General features: G+C 37.8%; 1 protein-coding gene across 2 annotated transcripts in view; it reads left to right on the top strand.

Moving 5' to 3' along the window:
- XPO5 (exportin 5) overlaps window positions 1-20,100 on the top strand; it is a 170,825-nt gene that overhangs the window by 21,110 nt on the left and 129,615 nt on the right. The window contains exons 5-7 of one of the 2 annotated variants that reach the window (XM_063444186.1): window positions 5,377-5,559; window positions 5,822-5,839; window positions 6,160-6,345. In XM_063444186.1, the coding sequence (XP_063300256.1) occupies window positions 5,377-5,559; window positions 5,822-5,839; window positions 6,160-6,345 (387 nt within the window). The remainder of the gene's footprint in view (window positions 1-5,376; window positions 5,560-5,821; window positions 5,840-6,159; window positions 6,346-20,100) is intronic. The other variant, XM_063444187.1, reaches the window with a different exon arrangement.

The raw sequence follows: 20,100 nt of genomic DNA, 5'->3' as shown, positions 1-20,100 counted from the left end.
CCTACACACTAATCCAACAGCAAAGTTCAAATGGGACTTGTCAGGACTGCCCTTTGGGCCCCTCTGCTCTATATACTTTCAACTGAACCTTTGGCCATTTTGATCCGTAATAACAATGATGGGCAATCAATATATGTAAAATAACTCTATGTATGGATGATGTCCTCCTATCCATTACAAATCCCTCTGAGTCAATTTGGGATGTTTTTGCTGCCATTAATATATTTAGTAACTATTCAAACTACAAAATTAACATTAATAAAGCTCTGATTTTGGTTAAATGGCTTTCTAGCGAAACGTTGTCTGATTTAAAATCACCGTTTCATTTTAACTGGAATAAAACTTTTATTGACTAATTGGCATCAAAATCACCCCTAGTGTTACATATATGGTGGATCTTAATTATTCAGAAATGCTTAAAACACTCTTAGGTTATCTTTCCTCTCGCAGAGGCTTAGAAATCTTGTGGCTTGGACACATCAATGTTACCGCATATGTTCTCCCTAAAATTCTTTATTTACTCTGAACTATTCCTTCTCAGCGTGAATTATAGAATATTGGTCAAATTTGAAACAATGTTTGGAGAATATATATTGTTGGGTAAAAAAACAACTAGAATTACCTATAACAGGGGTAGTCAACCTTTTTCTACCTACCGCCCACTAATGCATTTTTCTTGATGGAAAAATGTCTTTACCGCCCACCAGTTTTCGCGCAAGTGCAGATTTTTTTTTAGAAAGGAGGTTTTTTTATATAAAAAAAAAAATGTTCGTACATTTATCTTTTTATTTCTACTTAATGCGTGTTTATAATGTTTTTAACTTTATAAAGTTTAATGAGAAAACAATAAAATAAATTGAAATTACCTTTCCTAGTGATTAATGAGATCCTTGAGGTTGATGCTGCGAGACTAAATATTTGATATCTGGTTTGATTTTCGTAAGGAACAAATGAAGGTCTCCTCTTTCGTGATATTCAGACGATTTCTCTGTTTGTTCATAATATGATTTCTCACCAGTGCGTCAGCTCCCCTCCTCAATCTCCCTCCCCCCCCCCCTTCTTTCTTTTTTTTTTTCACCTTCCTTATAGCAATGCTCAGCAGGAAGGCTGAGCTAGGTAGCCCACTCATTATTATTATTATTATTAGCCAACAACAATACTCTCCTTTTCCTTTTTATATTTTTTATTTTCCTTCTTTCTCCTCTTTTTACAAGTACTCTGCTCCTTCTTTCTCCTATTCTACAAGTACTCTGCTCCTTTTTTCTCCTATTTTCCAAGTACTCCACTCCCTGCTATCATGTATCCCCCTTCCTACTCCAACTCCTCCCCTTCCTCTACCCACGTGTTGCACATTTGTTCACAAGCGCACGTGTTTGTATGTGCGTACGCGCGCAGAATATGGGCGCACATGCGCATTCAGGCACACACGCTCGCGCTTTCATGCACTCGCATCTGCAACCTCTCACTTCCTGCTTACCACTGAGTGTGCGAGAGATTAATAGAGCGTTCATCTCTCTGGATGGAGGGAGGATTCTGCTACTGCCCACCTGGAATCCCAAAACGCCCACTAGTGGGCGGTAGGGACCAGGTTGACGACCCATGGCCTATAATATACTCATAAAAAAAGACAGAGGGGTGTCCTATCTGGATATATATAATTTGCATGAGGCTGCGATGCTAACTCATTTTACCGCATGGTTAAACTCAAGGGGGACACTATAATCACCAGAACTACAGCTAAATGTAGTTGTTCTGGTGAGTATAATAACTCCCTACAGGCATTTTCAAACACTGCCTCTTCAGAGAAAATACAGTGTTTACATTGCCCCCTAGGGACAACTCCAGTGGCCACTCCTCAGATGACCACTGGAAGTGCTTCCTGGGGTAGTGCTGCACAGTGTGCCGTTCAGCATCTCCACCCTCTGCATGGAGACACTGGACTTTCCTCATAGAGATTTCCAGAGTTCTCAGTGGCCAAACACGATTTTTTTTTTTTTTTATCTTTTCAATTATAAAAACATATAACATCTTGTAAATAACATGTATATATTACATCAATGTTGTTATAAGGAGACAATAGTAACAAGACATACACAGGCATGTATCATAATCTTCCAATCTTTATATACGTTGACCATAATACATGCTGTCTCTCCAGTCTCTTAATGTATTATTGAATTAATTCTTGCAAAAAGCATTTCTCCAGAGTTAAGTGCTACAATATTGCCTATTCTTAAACCAGCAAACAATATAAACCTTGTTACCAACTACCGCCCGATCTCCCTTATAATCTTGGATATAAAAATACTATTCAAAATTCTAGCAAATAGACTAAGCAAAGTCATCCCGGAATTATTAAGCAGCGATCAATCGGGGTTTGTAAGGGAAAAGATCGGGAGGTGATAATCTTCGGAAAATTGCCAATATAAGCCTGAAGATTAATAAGGAAAAATGACCAACTGTTTTCATTGCTGTCGACGCCGAAAAGGCATTTGACAGTGTGAGTTGGCAATTTTTAGATAAAATATTGACAGCATTCGGAATTGTGGGTACTTTTAAAGATCTAGCTCATACACTAATCCCAAGGCAAAAGTATATGGTAATGGCTTGAATTCACACTGGTTTGACATTAGGAACGGTACACGTCAGGGGTGACCTTTGGCCCTTCTGATGTACGTTCTTTCTATTGAACCTCTAGCAGCATATATTTGGGAATCTAAAAATATTTCAGGAATATTAACAGGAGAGAGTGAGCAAAAAATAACGCTATTTGCAGATGATATAATATTAACTCTCACTCTATTCCCTCTGTAATGGAATGCATAGATAACTTTAGCCGCTTCTCTAACTATACAATTTATTTACAAAGAACTCAAATAATACACCGAAATTTAACCCAAGGCCAAGTAAAATTACTTAAGCTAAAATATAAATGTAATTGGGATTCACAATCTATAAACTATCTTGGAACTAAATTTTAACTTCGACATAGAAACTTGAATAAACTTGAAAGATCAGATTTTAAAAATGGGGAAATACAATACGTTCCTGGATGGGCAGACTAAATACGATAGAGGCGTACTTGGTGCCCAAACTGGAAAAAAAAATTTCGTACGATCCCATTAAGAGTACCAAATAATATATTGAATCTCTTCAATAAGTTATTTTACTCCTTTGTGTGGTCTGATAAAAAAGCGAGATTTAATAAATAATGTCAACACACCTACGAGAGGGAGGGATTGTCCTTCCCTAATATTCTTGTTCTTCTTAGATTGGGGAAGCATAAAATCTAGATAGAAAACATGGTATAAGTTCGAGAAGGAGCAATGTGGTAAGATAGATCCCTTTCTTCTAGTTTGGCTAGGTAATAAATAGTTTAAAAATCTAGAAATTGATAACTCGATAATCAAATATTCAAATATTTAAATCAACTGACCCTATAAAAAAGTTATTTTATGCTCAAAACCAAAATTCTTGTAAAGCCCCACTTAAAATGATTAAACTGTCCATACAAGATCTCAACCTAACAAAGTGGTTGGAAAAAGGTATAGTAAAAAGTCGTCATTTAGGATCTAATATATCTCCTCACACCTTTTTAGATCTGCAACAAAAATATAATTTGCCCAACAATGAAAAATTGACATATATTTAAGAATTACAAATTATTATATTTTTTTTTCTACAAAAATGCAATTGGTAGACTAGTCTCCTTTAGATACAGTTCTTTATGGGTCAAGTCCTAAAAATCTTCTAAAATCAGACAGATCATCAACAAATTTACTCCTGAAGTTAAAACAAAAACCATTATAAAGTGGGAAGAAGATTTAGGTTATTATTTTTCTCATCAATTATGGACAGATTCTATGGACCATCTTAGAGAATCAGTACATTGTACAAACATATTAGAAAATTACTATAAAATCCTTAATAGATGGTATCTAGTTCCCACTAGATTTTGTAAATTTAAAGGATCACCATAGTGCCAGGAAAACCAACTCGTTTTCCTGGCACTATAGGGTCTTTGGGTCCCCCCTCCTTCAAGTTCCCGGCTCAAAAGGAGTTAAGGGGTTAAACACTTACCTTTCTCCAGTGCTGGGGACTCTCATCCCTCTTCTGACTCATCTGCCGCATGCGCGGCAAAAGCTGTGTGCGCATTCAGTCAGTCCATAGGAAAGCATTTCTCAATGCTTTCCTATGGACGCTGGCATCTTCTCACTGTGAAAATCACAGTGAGAAGTGCGGAATCGTCTCTAGCGGCTGTCAATGAGACAGCCACTAGAGGCTGGATTAACCCTATTGAAACTATGTTGACAGCTGCAGGGTTAACCCTAGATGGACCTGGCACCCAGACCACTTCATTGAGCTGAAGTGGTCTGGGTGCCTATAGTGGTCCTTTAAAGCTCATTACTCAAACCAATGTTGGAGATGTAATATTAAAACATATTTGGTGGGATTGTTCTAATTTGAATCCGATTAAGGCTTTTGTAATACAGCTTTTTAAGGACCTAGATTTAAAGCTATTGTAATTGACTCCTGAAAAGTTTTTTTTCATATAAATATTATGGGTTTAAGAAATTCTGAAAAGTATCAGTTAATAAATATATTAATGGCAATAAAGATCTGTATTTCCAGATACTGGAAGAGCGTAGAAATTCATTTTCTAGCTGAAATTATAATCCAAATTAACCACCAAGGGGTATTATTATTTTAATAATGGAAATATCATGCCATAATATAATAGATGGTTTGAATATTCTAACATGAGAAATTGATTATTAAATTAACCGATTGGGCATGAATGTAAGATTGAATCTGTGACAGTACCTGAAACTGTATCTGGATCATCAAATTCTCAAACACGCTCTTTCTATGGTGCAGTTTCCTTGCACAGTAAGATTGTCTGTTGGTTTGAGATTATTTCCGAATGAGTTTAAGAAATTCTACATTTACACCTAAACCCATGGGACATGTTTGTAATAGACCAGGAGTCTGCAAACCTGGAGCTTGTATGTGATGACTCTGCATGTAAATGGGCAGGAAAGTGTGAGGATCATAGAAACCATTAGGTGCAATGTATGGGTTCACAGCCTGGTCAAACATTACACCTATATTACTGGGCAGTATTATATCATATGTTGCTTACCCCAATCTTACAATGACTATATCTTCATTGGGCAATACATGAAATGTCCATATTACGAGTCTACACCCAATTATTTAAAATCCAAATTAATGTATAATTTCCAGCACTGAAGCATACTTACCAAACCACTCCTCCCTCTCTATTGTGTCCCATAAACAAAGACAGGCCTGGATGGATTTACCTAGTCCGTTACACCAGATACTAACCGGCATTTTCTTCTGTGATCATTTCAGGAAGTGCAGACGGAGCTGGTTATGTTTATTTTATTGCGTCTGGCTGAAGATGTAGTGACATTCCATACCCTGCCTCCACAGCGCCGCAGAGACATTCATCTGACAATGATGCAAAATATGGATAAACTGTTTGCCTTCATGCTGAACATTTTGCAGGAGAACGTAACTCAATACCAACATCTGGTGTGTGTCTCTTGCTCTTTACATTTCAGTTGGTGCTTGACATTAGATGGGTGGCAATTACTGTAGAAAAAGTGTGCACTAGCTTTGATATGTTAAAGCAGGCTGATTGTAGACCAGACCCCTCTCGTGGGAAATGTAAATACCCACACTTCTTCCTCAGATAAAAAATGTACTGGTTACTATTTCAATTAGTGCATTGTAAAAGTACATTCTCACTCTTATTTCTGTCTTTTTTTCTTTCTTTCTTTTTTTTTTTTTAAAGAATGACACTGGGCAGAAGGTAAGATTAATCAGATTGTCCTTCTTCGATATTCTCCCGTCATTGTTTGCTAATTTTCTGCTCCCATTGTGTTCACCTCTTCTTCTAATTAACCTCTAGATAAACCACCCATCTTCTTTGTCACATTCCTTGACATTTCTCTCACTCTGTCAAGATTTTTGAGTTTTATTTTTTCCACTTTGTTCCCCTTTCTTTGTTCCACCTCTGCCATTGGCCAAGCTGCTGTAATTTGCCTGTGTTTCCTCTGAAAACCTTTTGCTTTGCTTGTCCCTGTGTACCCCCTTACATTTTAGCCCTTTTAACAGGCAACTTCATTTCAGGGTCAGAGTTTGTGTCGTGTTGCTGTGGCTGCCCTTAACACTCTGGCTGGATACATGGATTGGGTCCCTATTGCACACATAGTTGCTGACAACTGTAAATTGCTGGAGGGGCTATGTGTGCTTCTGAGTGAGCCTGAACTGCAGGTGGAAGCGGCTGAGTGCCTGATCATTGCTGTCAGCAGAAAGGTAAATGCCTGCTCATTGCTGTCAGCAGAAAGGTAAATGCCTGCTCATTGCTGTCAGCAGGAAGGTGAGTGCCTGCTCATTGCTGTCAGAATGAAGGTGAGTGCCTGCTCATTGCTGTCAGAATGAAGGTGAGTGCCTGCTCGTTGCTGTCGGCAGGAGGGTGAGTGCCTGCTCGTTGCTGTCGGCAGGAGGGTGAGTGCCTGCTCGTTGCTGTCGGCAGGAGGGTGAGTGCCTGCTCGTTGCTGTCGGCAGGAGGGTGAGTGCCTGCTCGTTGCTGTCGGCAGGAGGGTGAGTGCCTGCTCGTTGCTGTCGGCAGGAGGGTGGGTGAGTGCCTGCTCGTTGCTGTCGGCAGGAGGGTGGGTGAGTGCCTGCTCGTTGCTGTCGGCAGGAGGGTGGGTGAGTGCCTGCTCGTTGCTGTCGGCAGGAGGGTGAGTGCCTGCTCTTGCTGCTGATTGCTTGCCGTTTTAATTTGGGCGCCATCTTCAGCTCTTTGAAGTTATTGTTTTGTTCTGTGCATAGATTTGAGTTTAAAGGACCACTATAGTGCAAGGAAAACATACTCGTTTTCCTGGCACTATAGAGCCCTGAGGGTGCCCCCACCCTCAGGGACCCCCTCCCGCCGGGCTCTGGAGAGAGGAAGGGGTTAAACACTTACCTTTCTCCAGCGCTGGGCGGGGAGCTCACCTCCTCCTCCTTCCTCGCGACCTCATCGGCGGAATGCGCATACGCGGCAGGAGCCGCGCGCGCATTCAGCCGGTAGCATAGGAAAGCATTTCCAATGCTTTCCTATGCACGGTGGCGTCTTCTCACTATAACTTTATTAACCACCAAATAGCCAGTCAGTCTTAGCTAACCTGACCGCCTTTTATTTAAACCCTATAACTTTATTAACCACCATATGGCCAGTCAGTCTTAGCTAACCTGGCCGCCTTTTATTTAAACCCTATAACTTTATTAACCACCATATTGCCAGTCAGTCTTAACTAACCTGACCGCCTTTTATTTAAACCCTATAACTTTATTAACCACCATATTGCCAGTCAGTCTTAACTAACCTGACCGCCTTTTATTTAAACCCTATAACTTTATTAACCACCAAATAGCCAGTCAGTCTTAACTAACCTGACCGCCTTTTATTTAAACCCTATAACTTTATTAACCACCATATAGCCAGTCAGTCTTAACTAACCTGACCGCCTTTTATTTAAACCCTATAACTTTATTAACCGCCATATTGCCAGTCAGTCTTAACTAACCTGACCGCCTTTTATTTAAACCCTATAACTTTATTAACCACCATATAGCCAGTCAGTCTTAACTAACCTGACCGCCTTTTATTTAAACCCTATAACTTTATTAACCGCCATATTGCCAGTCAGTCTTAACTAACCTGACCGCCTTTTATTTAAACCCTATAACTTTATTAACCGCCATATTGCCAGTCAGTCCTAACTAACCTGACCGCCTTTTATTTAAACCCTATAACTTTATTAACCGCCATATTGCCAGTCAGTCTTAACTAACCTGACCGCCTTTTATTTAAACCCTATAACTTTATTAACCATCATATTGCCAGTCAGTCTTAACTAACCTGACCGCCTTTTATTTAAACCCTATAACTTTATTAACCGCCATATTGCCAGTCAGTCTTAGCTAACCTGACCGCCTTTTATTTAAACCCTATAACTTTATTAACCGCCATATTGCCAGTCAGTCTTATCTAACCTGACCGCCTTTTATTTAAACCCTATAACTTTATTAACCACCAAATAGCCAGTCAGTCTTATCTAACCTGGCCGCCTTTTATTTAAACCCTATAACTTTATTAACCGCCATATTGCCAGTCAGTCTTATCTAACCTGACCGCCTTTTATTTAAACCCTATAACTTTATTAACCACCAAATAGCCAGTCAGTCTTAGCTAACCTGACCGCCTTTTATTTAAACCCTATAACTTTATTAACCGCCATATTGCCAGTCAGTCTTATCTAACCTGACCGCCTTTTATTTAAACCCTATAACTTTATTAACCACCATATTGCCAGTCAGTCTTAACTAACCTGACCGCCTTTTATTTAAACCCTATAACTTTATTAACCACCAAATAGCCAGTCAGTCTTAGCTAACCTGACCGCCTTTTATTTAAACCCTATAACTTTATTAACCGCCATATTGCCAGTCAGTCTTATCTAACCTGACCGCCTTTTATTTAAACCCTATAACTTTATTAACCGCCATATTGCCAGTCAGTCTTAACTAACCTGACCGCCTTTTATTTAAACCCTATAACTTTATTAACCGCCATATTGCCAGTCAGTCTTATCTAACCTGACCGCCTTTTATTTAAACCCTATAACTTTATTAACCACCAAATAGCCAGTCAGTCTTATCTAACCTGACCGCCTTTTATTTAAACCCTATAACTTTATTAACCACCAAATAGCCAGTCAGTCTTAGCTAACCTGACCGCCTTTTATTTAAACCCTATAACTTTATTAACCGCCATATTGCCAGTCAGTCTTATCTAACCTGACCGCCTTTTATTTAAACCCTATAACTTTATTAACCACCATATTGCCAGTCAGTCTTAACTAACCTGACCGCCTTTTATTTAAACCCTATAACTTTATTAACCACCATATTGCCAGTCAGTCTTAACTAACCTGACCGCCTTTTATTTAAACCCTATAACTTTATTAACCACCATATTGCCAGTCAGTCTTAGCTAACCTGATCGCCTTTTATTTAAACCCTATAACTTTATTAACCACCAAATAGCCAGTCAGTCTTAACTAACCTGACCGCCTTTTATTTAAACCCTATAACTTTATTAACCACCAAATAGCCAGTCAGTCTTAGCTAACCTGACTGCCTTTTATTTAAACCCTATAACTTTATTAACCACCATATTGCCAGTCAGTCTTAACTAACCTGGCCGCCTTTTATTTAAACCCTATAACTTTATTAACCACCAAATAGCCAGTCAGTCCTAACTAACCTGACCGCCTTTTATTTAAACCCTATAACTTTATTAACCACCAAATAGCCAGTCAGTCTTAACTAACCTGGCCGCCTTTTATTTAAACCCTATAACTTTATTAACCACCAAATAGCCAGTCAGTCTTATCTAACCTGACCGCCTTTATTTAAACCCTATAACTTTATTAACCGCCATATTGCCAGTCAGTCTTATCTAACCTGGCCGCCTTTTATTTAAACCCTATAACTTTATTAACCGCCATATAGCCAGTCAGTCTTAACTAACCTGACCGCCTTTTATTTAAACCCTATAACTTTATTAACCGCCATATTGCCAGTCAGTCTTATCTAACCTGGCCGCCTTTTATTTAAACCCTATAACTTTATTAACCGCCACATTGCCAGTCAGTCTTATCTAACCTGGCCGCCTTTTATTTAAACCCTATAACTTTATTAACCGCCATATTGCCAGTCAGTCTTAGCTAACCTGGCCGCCTTTTATTTAAACCCTATAACTTTATTAACCACCATATTGTCAGTCAGTCTTAACTAACCTGACCGCCTTTTATTTAAACCCTATAACTTTATTAACCGCCATATTGCCAGTCAGTCTTAACTAACCTGGCCGCCTTTTATTTAAACCCTATAACTTTATTAACCACCATATTGTCAGTCAGTCTTAACTAACCTGACCGCCTTTTATTTAAACCCTATAACTTTATTAACCACCATATTGCCAGTCAGTCTTATCTAACCTGACCGCCTTTTATTTAAACCCTATAACTTTATTAACCGCCATATTGCCAGTCAGTCTTAACTAACCTGACCGCCTTTTATTTAAACCCTATAACTTTATTAACCACCAAATAGCCAGTCAGTCTTATCTAACCTGACCGCCTTTATTTAAACCCTATAACTTTATTAACCGCCATATTGCCAGTCAGTCTTAGCTAACCTGGCCGCCTTTTATTTAAACCCTATAACTTTATTAACCGCCATATTGCCAGTCAGTCTTATCTAACCTGACCGCCTTTTATTTAAACCCTATAACTTTATTAACCACCATATTGCCAGTCAGTCTTATCTAACCTGGCCGCCTTTTATTTAAACCCTATAACTTTATTAACCGCCATATTGCCAGTCAGTCTTAGCTAACCTGACCGCCTTTTATTTAAACCCTATAACTTTATTAACCACCAAATAGCCAGTCAGTCTTATCTAACCTGATCGCCTTTTATTTAAACCCTATAACTTTATTAACCACCATATTGCCAGTCAGTCTTATCTAGCCTGACCGCCTTTTATTTAAACCCTATAACTTTATTAACCGCCATATTGCCAGTCAGTCTTAACTAACCTGACCGCCTTTTATTTAAACCCTATAACTTTATTAACCACCAAATAGCCAGTCAGTCTTATCTAACCTGACCGCCTTTATTTAAACCCTATAACTTTATTAACCGCCATATTGCCAGTCAGTCTTATCTAACCTGGCCGCCTTTTATTTAAACCCTATAACTTTATTAACCGCCATATTGCCAGTCAGTCTTAGCTAACCTGACCGCCTTTTATTTAAACCCTATAACTTTATTAACCGCCATATTGCCAGTCAGTCTTAACTAACCTGACCGCCTTTTATTTAAACCCTATAACTTTATTAACCGCCATATTGCCAGTCAGTCTTAGCTAACCTGGCCGCCTTTTATTTAAACCCTATAACTTTATTAACCACCATATTGTCAGTCAGTCTTAACTAACCTGACCGCCTTTTATTTAAACCCTATAACTTTATTAACCACCATATTGCCAGTCAGTCTTATCTAACCTGACCGCCTTTTATTTAAACCCTATAACTTTATTAACCGCCATATTGCCAGTCAGTCTTAACTAACCTGACCGCCTTTTATTTAAACCCTATAACTTTATTAACCACCATATTGTCAGTCAGTCTTAACTAACCTGACCGCCTTTTATTTAAACCCTATAACTTTATTAACCACCATATTGTCAGTCAGTCTTAACTAACCTGGCCGCCTTTTATTTAAACCCTATAACTTTATTAACCACCATATTGTCAGTCAGTCTTAACTAACCTGACCGCCTTTTATTTAAACCCTATAACTTTATTAACCGCCATATTGCCAGTCAGTCTTAGCTAACCTGGCCGCCTTTTATTTAAACCCTATAACTTTATTAACCACCAAATAGCCAGTCAGTCTTAGCTAACCTGACCGCCTTTTATTTAAACCCTATAACTTTATTAACCACCAAATAGCCAGTCAGTCTTAACTAACCTGGCCGCCTTTTATTTAAACCCTATAACTTTATTAACCACCAAATAGCCAGTCAGTCTTAGCTAACCTGACCGCCTTTTATTTAAACCCTATAACTTTATTAACCGCCATATTGCCAGTCAGTCTTAGCTAACCTGGCCGCCTTTTATTTAAACCCTATAACTTTATTAACCACCATATTGTCAGTCAGTCTTAACTAACCTGACCGCCTTTTATTTAAACCCTATAACTTTATTAACCACCATATTGTCAGTCAGTCTTAACTAACCTGACCGCCTTTTATTTAAACCCTATAACTTTATTAACCACCATATTGTCAGTCAGTCTTAACTAACCTGGCCGCCTTTTATTTAAACCCTATAACTTTATTAACCACCATATTGCCAGTCAGTCTTAGCTAACCTGACCGCCTTTTATTTAAACCCTATAACTTTATTAACCGCCATATTGCCAGTCAGTCCTAACTAACCTGACCGCCTTTTATTTAAACCCTATAACTTTATTAACCACCAAATAGCCAGTCAGTCTTAGCTAACCTGGCCGCCTTTTATTTAAACCCTATAACTTTATTAACCACCATATTGCCAGTCAGTCTTATCTAACCTGACCGCCTTTTATTTAAACCCTATAACTTTATTAACCGCCATATTGCCAGTCAGTCTTAGCTAACCTGACCGCCTTTTATTTAAACCCTATAACTTTATTAACCGCCATATTGCCAGTCAGTCTTAACTAACCTGACCGCCTTTTATTTAAACCCTATAACTTTATTAACCGCCATATTGCCAGTCAGTCTTAGCTAACCTGACCGCCTTTTATTTAAACCCTATAACTTTATTAACCGCCATATTGCCAGTCAGTCTTAACTAACCTGACCGCCTTTTATTTAAACCCTATAACTTTATTAACCGCCATATTGCTAGTCAGTCTTAGCTAACCTGACCGCCTTTTATTTAAACCCTATAACTTTATTAACCGCCATATTGCCAGTCAGTCTTAACTAACCTGACCGCCTTTTATTTAAACCCTATAACTTTATTAACCGCCATATTGCCAGTCAGTCTTAGCTAACCTGGCCGCCTTTTATTTAAACCCTATAACTTTATTAACCGCCATATTGCCAGTCAGTCTTAACTAACCTGACCGCCTTTATTTAAACCCTATAACTTTATTAACCACCATATTGCCAGTCAGTCTTATCTAACCTGACCGCCTTTTATTTAAACCCTATAACTTTATTAACCGCCATATTGCCAGTCAGTCTTAACTAACCTGACCGCCTTTTATTTAAACCCTATAACTTTATTAACCACCAAATAGCCAGTCAGTCTTAACTAACCTGGCCGCCTTTTATTTAAACCCTATAACTTTATTAACCGCCATATTGCCAGTCAGTCTTAGCTAACCTGGCCGCCTTTTATTTAAACCCTATAACTTTATTAACCGCCATATTGCCAGTCAGTCTTAACTAACCTGACCGCCTTTATTTAAACCCTATAACTTTATTAACCACCATATTGCCAGTCAGTCTTATCTAACCTGACCGCCTTTTATTTAAACCCTATAACTTTATTAACCGCCATATTGCCAGTCAGTCTTATCTAACCTGGCCGCCTTTTATTTAAACCCTATAACTTTATTAACCACCATATAGCCAGTCAGTCTTAACTAACCTGACCGCCTTTTATTTAAACCCTATAACTTTATTAACCACCATATTGCCAGTCAGTCTTGGCTAACCTGACCGCCTTTTATTTAAACCCTATAACTTTATTAACCACCATATTGCCAGTCAGTCTTGGCTAACCTGACCGCCTTTTATTTAAACCCTATAACTTTATTAACCACCATATTGCCAGTCAGTCTTAACTAACCTGGCCGCTTTTTATTTAAACCCTATAACTTTATTAACCACCAAATAGCCAGTCAGTCTTAACTAACCTGACTGCCTTTTATTTAAACCCTATAACTTTATTAACCACCATATTGTCAGTCAGTCTTAACTAACCTGGCCGCCTTTTATTTAAACCCTATAACTTTATTAACCACCATATTGCCAGTCAGTCTTATCTAACCTGACCGCCTTTTATTTAAACCCTATAACTTTATTAACCGCCATATTGCCAGTCAGTCTTAACTAACCTGACCGCCTTTTATTTAAACCCTATAACTTTATTAACCGCCATATTGCCAGTCAGTCTTAACTAACCTGGCCGCCTTTTATTTAAACCCTATAACTTTATTAACCACCATATTGCCAGTCAGTCTTATCTAACCTGACCGCCTTTTATTTAAACCCTATAACTTTATTAACCACCAAATAGCCAGTCAGTCTTATCTAACCTGACCGCCTTTTATTTAAACCCTATAACTTTATTAACCACCAAATAGCCAGTCAGTCTTAACTAACCTGACCGCCTTTTATTTAAACCGTATAACTTTATTAACCGCCATATTGCCAGTCAGTCTTAACTAACCCGACCGCCTTTTATTTAAACCCTATAACTTTATTAACCGCCATATTGCCAGTCAGTCTTAACTAACCTGACTGCCTTTTATTTAAACCCTATAACTTTATTAACCACCATATTGCCAGTCAGTCTTAACTAACCTGACCGCCTTTTATTTAAACCCTATAACTTTATTAACCACCAAATAGCCAGTCAGTCTTAACTAACCTGACCGCCTTTTATTTAAACCCTATAACTTTATTAACCACCAAATAGCCAGTCAGTCTTAGCTAACCTGACCGCCTTTTATTTAAACCCTATAACTTTATTAACCGCCATATTGCCAGTCAGTCTTAACTAACCTGACCGCCTTTTATTTAAACCCTATAACTTTATTAACCGCCATATTGCCAGTCAGTCTTAGCTAACCTGACCGCCTTTTATTTAAACCCTATAACTTTATTAACCGCCATATTGCCAGTCAGTCTTAACTAACCTGACCGCCTTTTATTTAAACCCTATAACTTTATTAACCACCATATTGCCAGTCAGTCTTATCTAACCTGACTGCCTTTTATTTAAACCCTATAACTTTATTAACCGCCATATTGCCAGTCAGTCTTAACTAACCTGACCGCCTTTTATTTAAACCCTATAACTTTATTAACCACCATATTGCCAGTCAGTCTTATCTAACCTGACCGCCTTTTATTTAAACCCTATAACTTTATTAACCACCATATTGCCAGTCAGTCTTATCTAACCTGACCGCCTTTTATTTAAACCCTATAACTTTATTAACCACCATATTGCCAGTCAGTCTTATCTAACCTGACCGCCTTTTATTTAAACCCTATAACTTTATTAACCGCCATATTGCCAGTCAGTCTTAACTAACCTGACCGCCTTTTATTTAAACCCTATAACTTTATTAACCACCATATTGCCAGTCAGTCTTATCTAACCTGACCGCCTTTTATTTAAACCCTATAACTTTATTAACCGCCATATTGCCAGTCAGTCTTATCTAACCTGACCGCCTTTTATTTAAACCCTATAACTTTATTAACCGCCATATTGTCAGTCAGTCCTAACTAACCTGACCGCCTTTTATTTAAACCCTATAACTTTATTAACCACCATATTGTCAGTCAGTCTTAACTAACCTGACCGCCTTTTATTTAAACCCTATAACTTTATTAACCACCATATTGTCAGTCAGTCTTAACTAACCTGACCGCCTTTTATTTAAACCCTATAACTTTATTAACCACCATATTGCCAGTCAGTCTTATCTAGCCTGGCCGCCTTTTATTTATATATATATATATTTGCGGTTATTTGTATTTTATATATAGATAGATATATATAGAATGTAATTCTAACAAAACACAGTTAGAATGAAATTACATATGAATATATAATTTATATTAAATTTGGTTTTAATATTTTATTTATTGTAATTATACGTGTGTATATATATATGTGTGTGTGTATATATATCTTATATATAATATATATGTATATATATATATATGTAACGTCATTCTAAGTGTATTTTAATACTAATATATGTACTTAAATTATTAAAATACACTTTGTATGACGTTACATATAATATATATATATATATAAATAAATATATTTATTTTAATTTTAAACTTGTTACTGTGGCAATGAAGGAGTATAAACAGATTAACTCCTTCACTGTCACCGTACATATAAACAGATTAACTCCTTCACAGCCACCGTACATATAAACAGATTAACTCCTTCATTGCCACCGTACATATAAACAGAGTAACTCCTTCACTGCCACCGTACATATAAACAGAGTAACTCCTTCACTGCCACCATACATATAAACAGAGTAACTCCTTCACTGCCACCATACATATAAACAGATTAACGCCTTCACTGCCACCGTACATATAAACAGAGTAACTCCTTCACTTCCACCGTACATATAAACAGATTAACTCCTTCACTGCCACCGTACATATAAACAGAATAACTCCTTCACTGTCACCGTACATATAAACAGATTAACTCCTTCACAGCCACCGTACATATAAACAGATTAACTCCTTCACTGTCACCGTACATATAAACAGATTAACTCCTTCATTGCCACCGTACATATAAACAGAGTAACTCCTTCACTGCCACCGTACATATAAACAGAGTAACTCCTTCACTGCCACCATACATATAAACAGAGTAACTCCTTCACTGCCACCATACATATAAACAGATTAACTCCTTCACTGCCACCGTACATATAAACAGATTAACGCCTTCACTGCCACCATACATATAAACAGAGTAACTCCTTCACTGCCACCGTACATATAAACAGAGTAACTCCTTCACTGCCACCGTACATATAAACAGATTAACTCCTTCATTGCCACCGTACATATAAACAGAGTAACTCCTTCACTGCCACCGTACATATAAACAGAGTAACTCCTTCACTGCCACCGTACATATAAACAGATTAACTCCTTCACTGTCACCGTACATATAAACAGAGTAACTCCTTCACTGTCACCGTACATATAAACAGAGTAACTCCTTCACTGCCACCGTACATATAAACAGAGTAACTCCTTCACTGCCACCGTACATATAAACAGATTAACTCCTTCATTGCCACCGTACATATAAACAGAGTAACTCCTTCACTGCCACCGTGCATATAAACAGAGTAACTCCTTCACTGCCACCGTGCATATAAACAGATTAACTCCTTCACTGCCACCGTACAAATAAACAGAGTAACTCCTTCACTGCCACCGTACATATAAACAGAGTAACTCCTTCACTGCCACCGTACATATAAACAGATTAACTCCTTCACTGCCACCGTACATATAAACAGATTAACTCCTTCACTGCCACCGTACATATAAACAGATTAACCCCTTCACTGCCACCGTACATATAAACAGATTAACCCCTTCACTGCCACCGTGCATATAAACAGATTAACCCCTTCACTGCCACAGTACATATAAACAGATTAACTCCTTCACTGCCACCGTACATATAAACAGAATAACTCCTTCATTGCCACCGTACATATAAACAGATTAACTCCTTCACTGCCACCGTACATATAAACAGAATAACTCCTTCACTGCCACAGTACATATAAACAGATTAACCCCTTCACTGCCACCGTACATATAAACAGATTAACCCCTTCACTGCCACCGTACATATAAACAGATTAACCCCTTCACTGCCACCGTACATATAAACAGATTAACTCCTTCACTGTCACCATACATATAAACAGAATAACTCCTTCACTGCCCCTGTACATATAAACAGAGTAACTCCTTCATTGCCACAGTAACAAGTTTAAAATTAAAATAAATATATTTATTTATATATATATATATATTATATGTAACGTCATACAAAGTGTATTTTAATAATAATATAAGTACATATATTAGTATTAAAATACACTTAGAATGACGTTACATATATATATATATATACATATATATTATATATAAGATATATATATACACACACACATATATATATACACACGTATAATTACAATAAATAAAATATTAAAACCAAATTTAATATAAATTATATATTCATATGTAATTTCATTCTAACTGTGTTTTGTTAGAATTACATTCTATATATATCTATCTATATATAAAATACAAATAACCGCAAATATATATATATATAAATATATATATATATATATATATATATATATATATATATATATATATAAAAATACATATATATATATATATATATATATATATACATATAATTACATAAAAGATTACATTAGTATACACGTAGAATTTAAATACCTATAAATGCATATTAATAAAAATTCTACATGTATATTTAAGTAATCTTTTAACGTAATTATATGATTTGATTAATTAGAATTTGATGTCCAGTCTTTTTTAGTAGCCACTTAGTCACAAACACTGGCCAAATATTAGTTTTTTGCTTTTTTCACACAAAAACAAATATGAACGCTAACTTTGGCCAGTGTTTGTGACTAAGTGGCTACTAAAAATTAATACACATACCCCACTTTCAATACCTTGGGTTGCCTACTTTTTCAAATGGTATGCCATCATGGGGGTAATTCTTATTCCTGGGCTACCACACCGTCTCAAAGGTAATATAACCAATCTGGCAAATTTCAATTTGAAAATGGAACGTTCTATATTTGACCCTATAACTTTCCAAAACACCATAAAACCTGTTAATGGGGGGTTACTGTTGTACTCGTGAGACATCGCTGATTACAAATATGTGCATTTGTTGCAGTAAACCCTAACAGTATTATGACATTCACAGCTAAAATGTCAGACGGAAATACAAATTTAAAAAAATAGAATCTTATTTTTCCTTTCAGATTAGAGGCAGTGCTTATACCACAGGGATATCCAATCTGGAGGGAAAAAACAGGCAGGCAAATCTCCAAACATTTTAATCCATCCCCTAATTACCTCCTTTCCCATAAGTAGCAGCTCCTCCTGATCATCCCCAGTTCTTTGCCTGCCTTCGGCAGGGGAGGTTAGACAGGAAGGTTCTCCAGGAAGTAGGTGAGAAGGGCTGAGGCTCTGGAGGCTCTGCTTCCTTGATGTCCGGTAAGTAGCGTTCAACACGCCGGCCGGCGTGGTCACTCAAAATTTATGTTGCCGTCTTTTGCCGTGCCAGGTGCCGGTATGACGAAGGACGCAGGCGTGCGTCGGCTGGGAGGTCCTGTCGGTGGAACGCACACACAGGTTGCGTTGCGTTCCACCAGGGAGTCGCAGAGCGCTATGCACATGCGCAATGCGAACCTGGATTCAGGCGCCAAATTCGAACTGGACGTTTTCGTTTGGTTACAGGACTTATATGAGCATGTACCAGCAGCAACCTCTGTTTGCCAGGAGCTCTCAGATCGGTTGTGAAGTGTGTTTCTCACCTGCCCTCCAACACACTCTCAGGCCATTTAAGGTAAGACTGTTAAGTTTTCATTTTAAATGGTTTTTAGCCTGAATCCGTAAGGAGAAAATTTTGATTATTTTCCCCTTTCTTGTGTTTGTTTTCCCAGTATGTCTAATCCGGAAAGTATGGATAAAGTTGCTGAGAAGGGGAAATGTGCATCTAAAACCAAGCATTTAATGTGCTCTGTGTGTGGCCAACCTATGCCTGACGGTTGTAAAAAGAAACTTTGCTCAGTGTGTTCAAAAGAAGCTTCAGAGGAAGCAAAGAGAACAGAAATGTCCACTTTTCTCAGCTGGTTGCAGCAAAGTATGCAGCAAACATTTGTGGATATGCAGTCAGCTGCATTACATTCAGTCCAGGCTTCTGTTGCCCAGGATTCTCAGATGGTAAAGCATGCTAAGAAAAGACTGAGATCTTGGGAAACTTCTGATACTAGTTCGGGAACTAGTGGTTCTGAGTATGAAGATAATTCAGGCAGTGATTCCTCAGATGAGGAATTTGCCTTCCCAGATGAAGCCATTGGGAAATTGATTAAAGAAGTGCAGTGCATCTTTGATTTTGGGGAAACGGGGAAAAAGTCCAAAGTGTTTCCTTTTCACCCACAGACTAAGGAATTGATTTTGAAAGAATGGAAGTTCCCTAGTCACAAGCCGTTTATGTCTAAGCATTTTAAAACTCTTTTTTCCATAGAATCAGAACAAGACTGCAAGCTGGATACGGTCCCTGTAGTGGACGTCCCTATTGCTCAAATAGGTAAAAAGACTACTTTACCAATTGGAGATTCAAGCGGGCTCAAGGATGTCATGGATAAACGCATGGACTCCTCTTTAAAGAAGCTGTTCATCTCTTCTGCAGCCCAAGCTAAAGCCTTGATTACGGGGTCATCAGTTGCCAAGGCCCAAAAACTTTGGTTGGAAGAACTAGAAAAGGTTTATACGGGAGAAGCTAAGGAAGACCCGTTAAAGCTGTTAAAAAATATCAAGATGGCGTCTTATTTTTTTAGTGGATGCTTCTACAGAAAGCCTGAAATTGTCGGCCAA

This window comes from Pelobates fuscus, chromosome 2 (assembly GCF_036172605.1).
Source record: "Pelobates fuscus isolate aPelFus1 chromosome 2, aPelFus1.pri, whole genome shotgun sequence".
NCBI lineage: Eukaryota > Metazoa > Chordata > Amphibia > Anura > Pelobatidae > Pelobates > Pelobates fuscus.
This window is presented reverse-complemented; position numbering and strand designations above follow the sequence as displayed.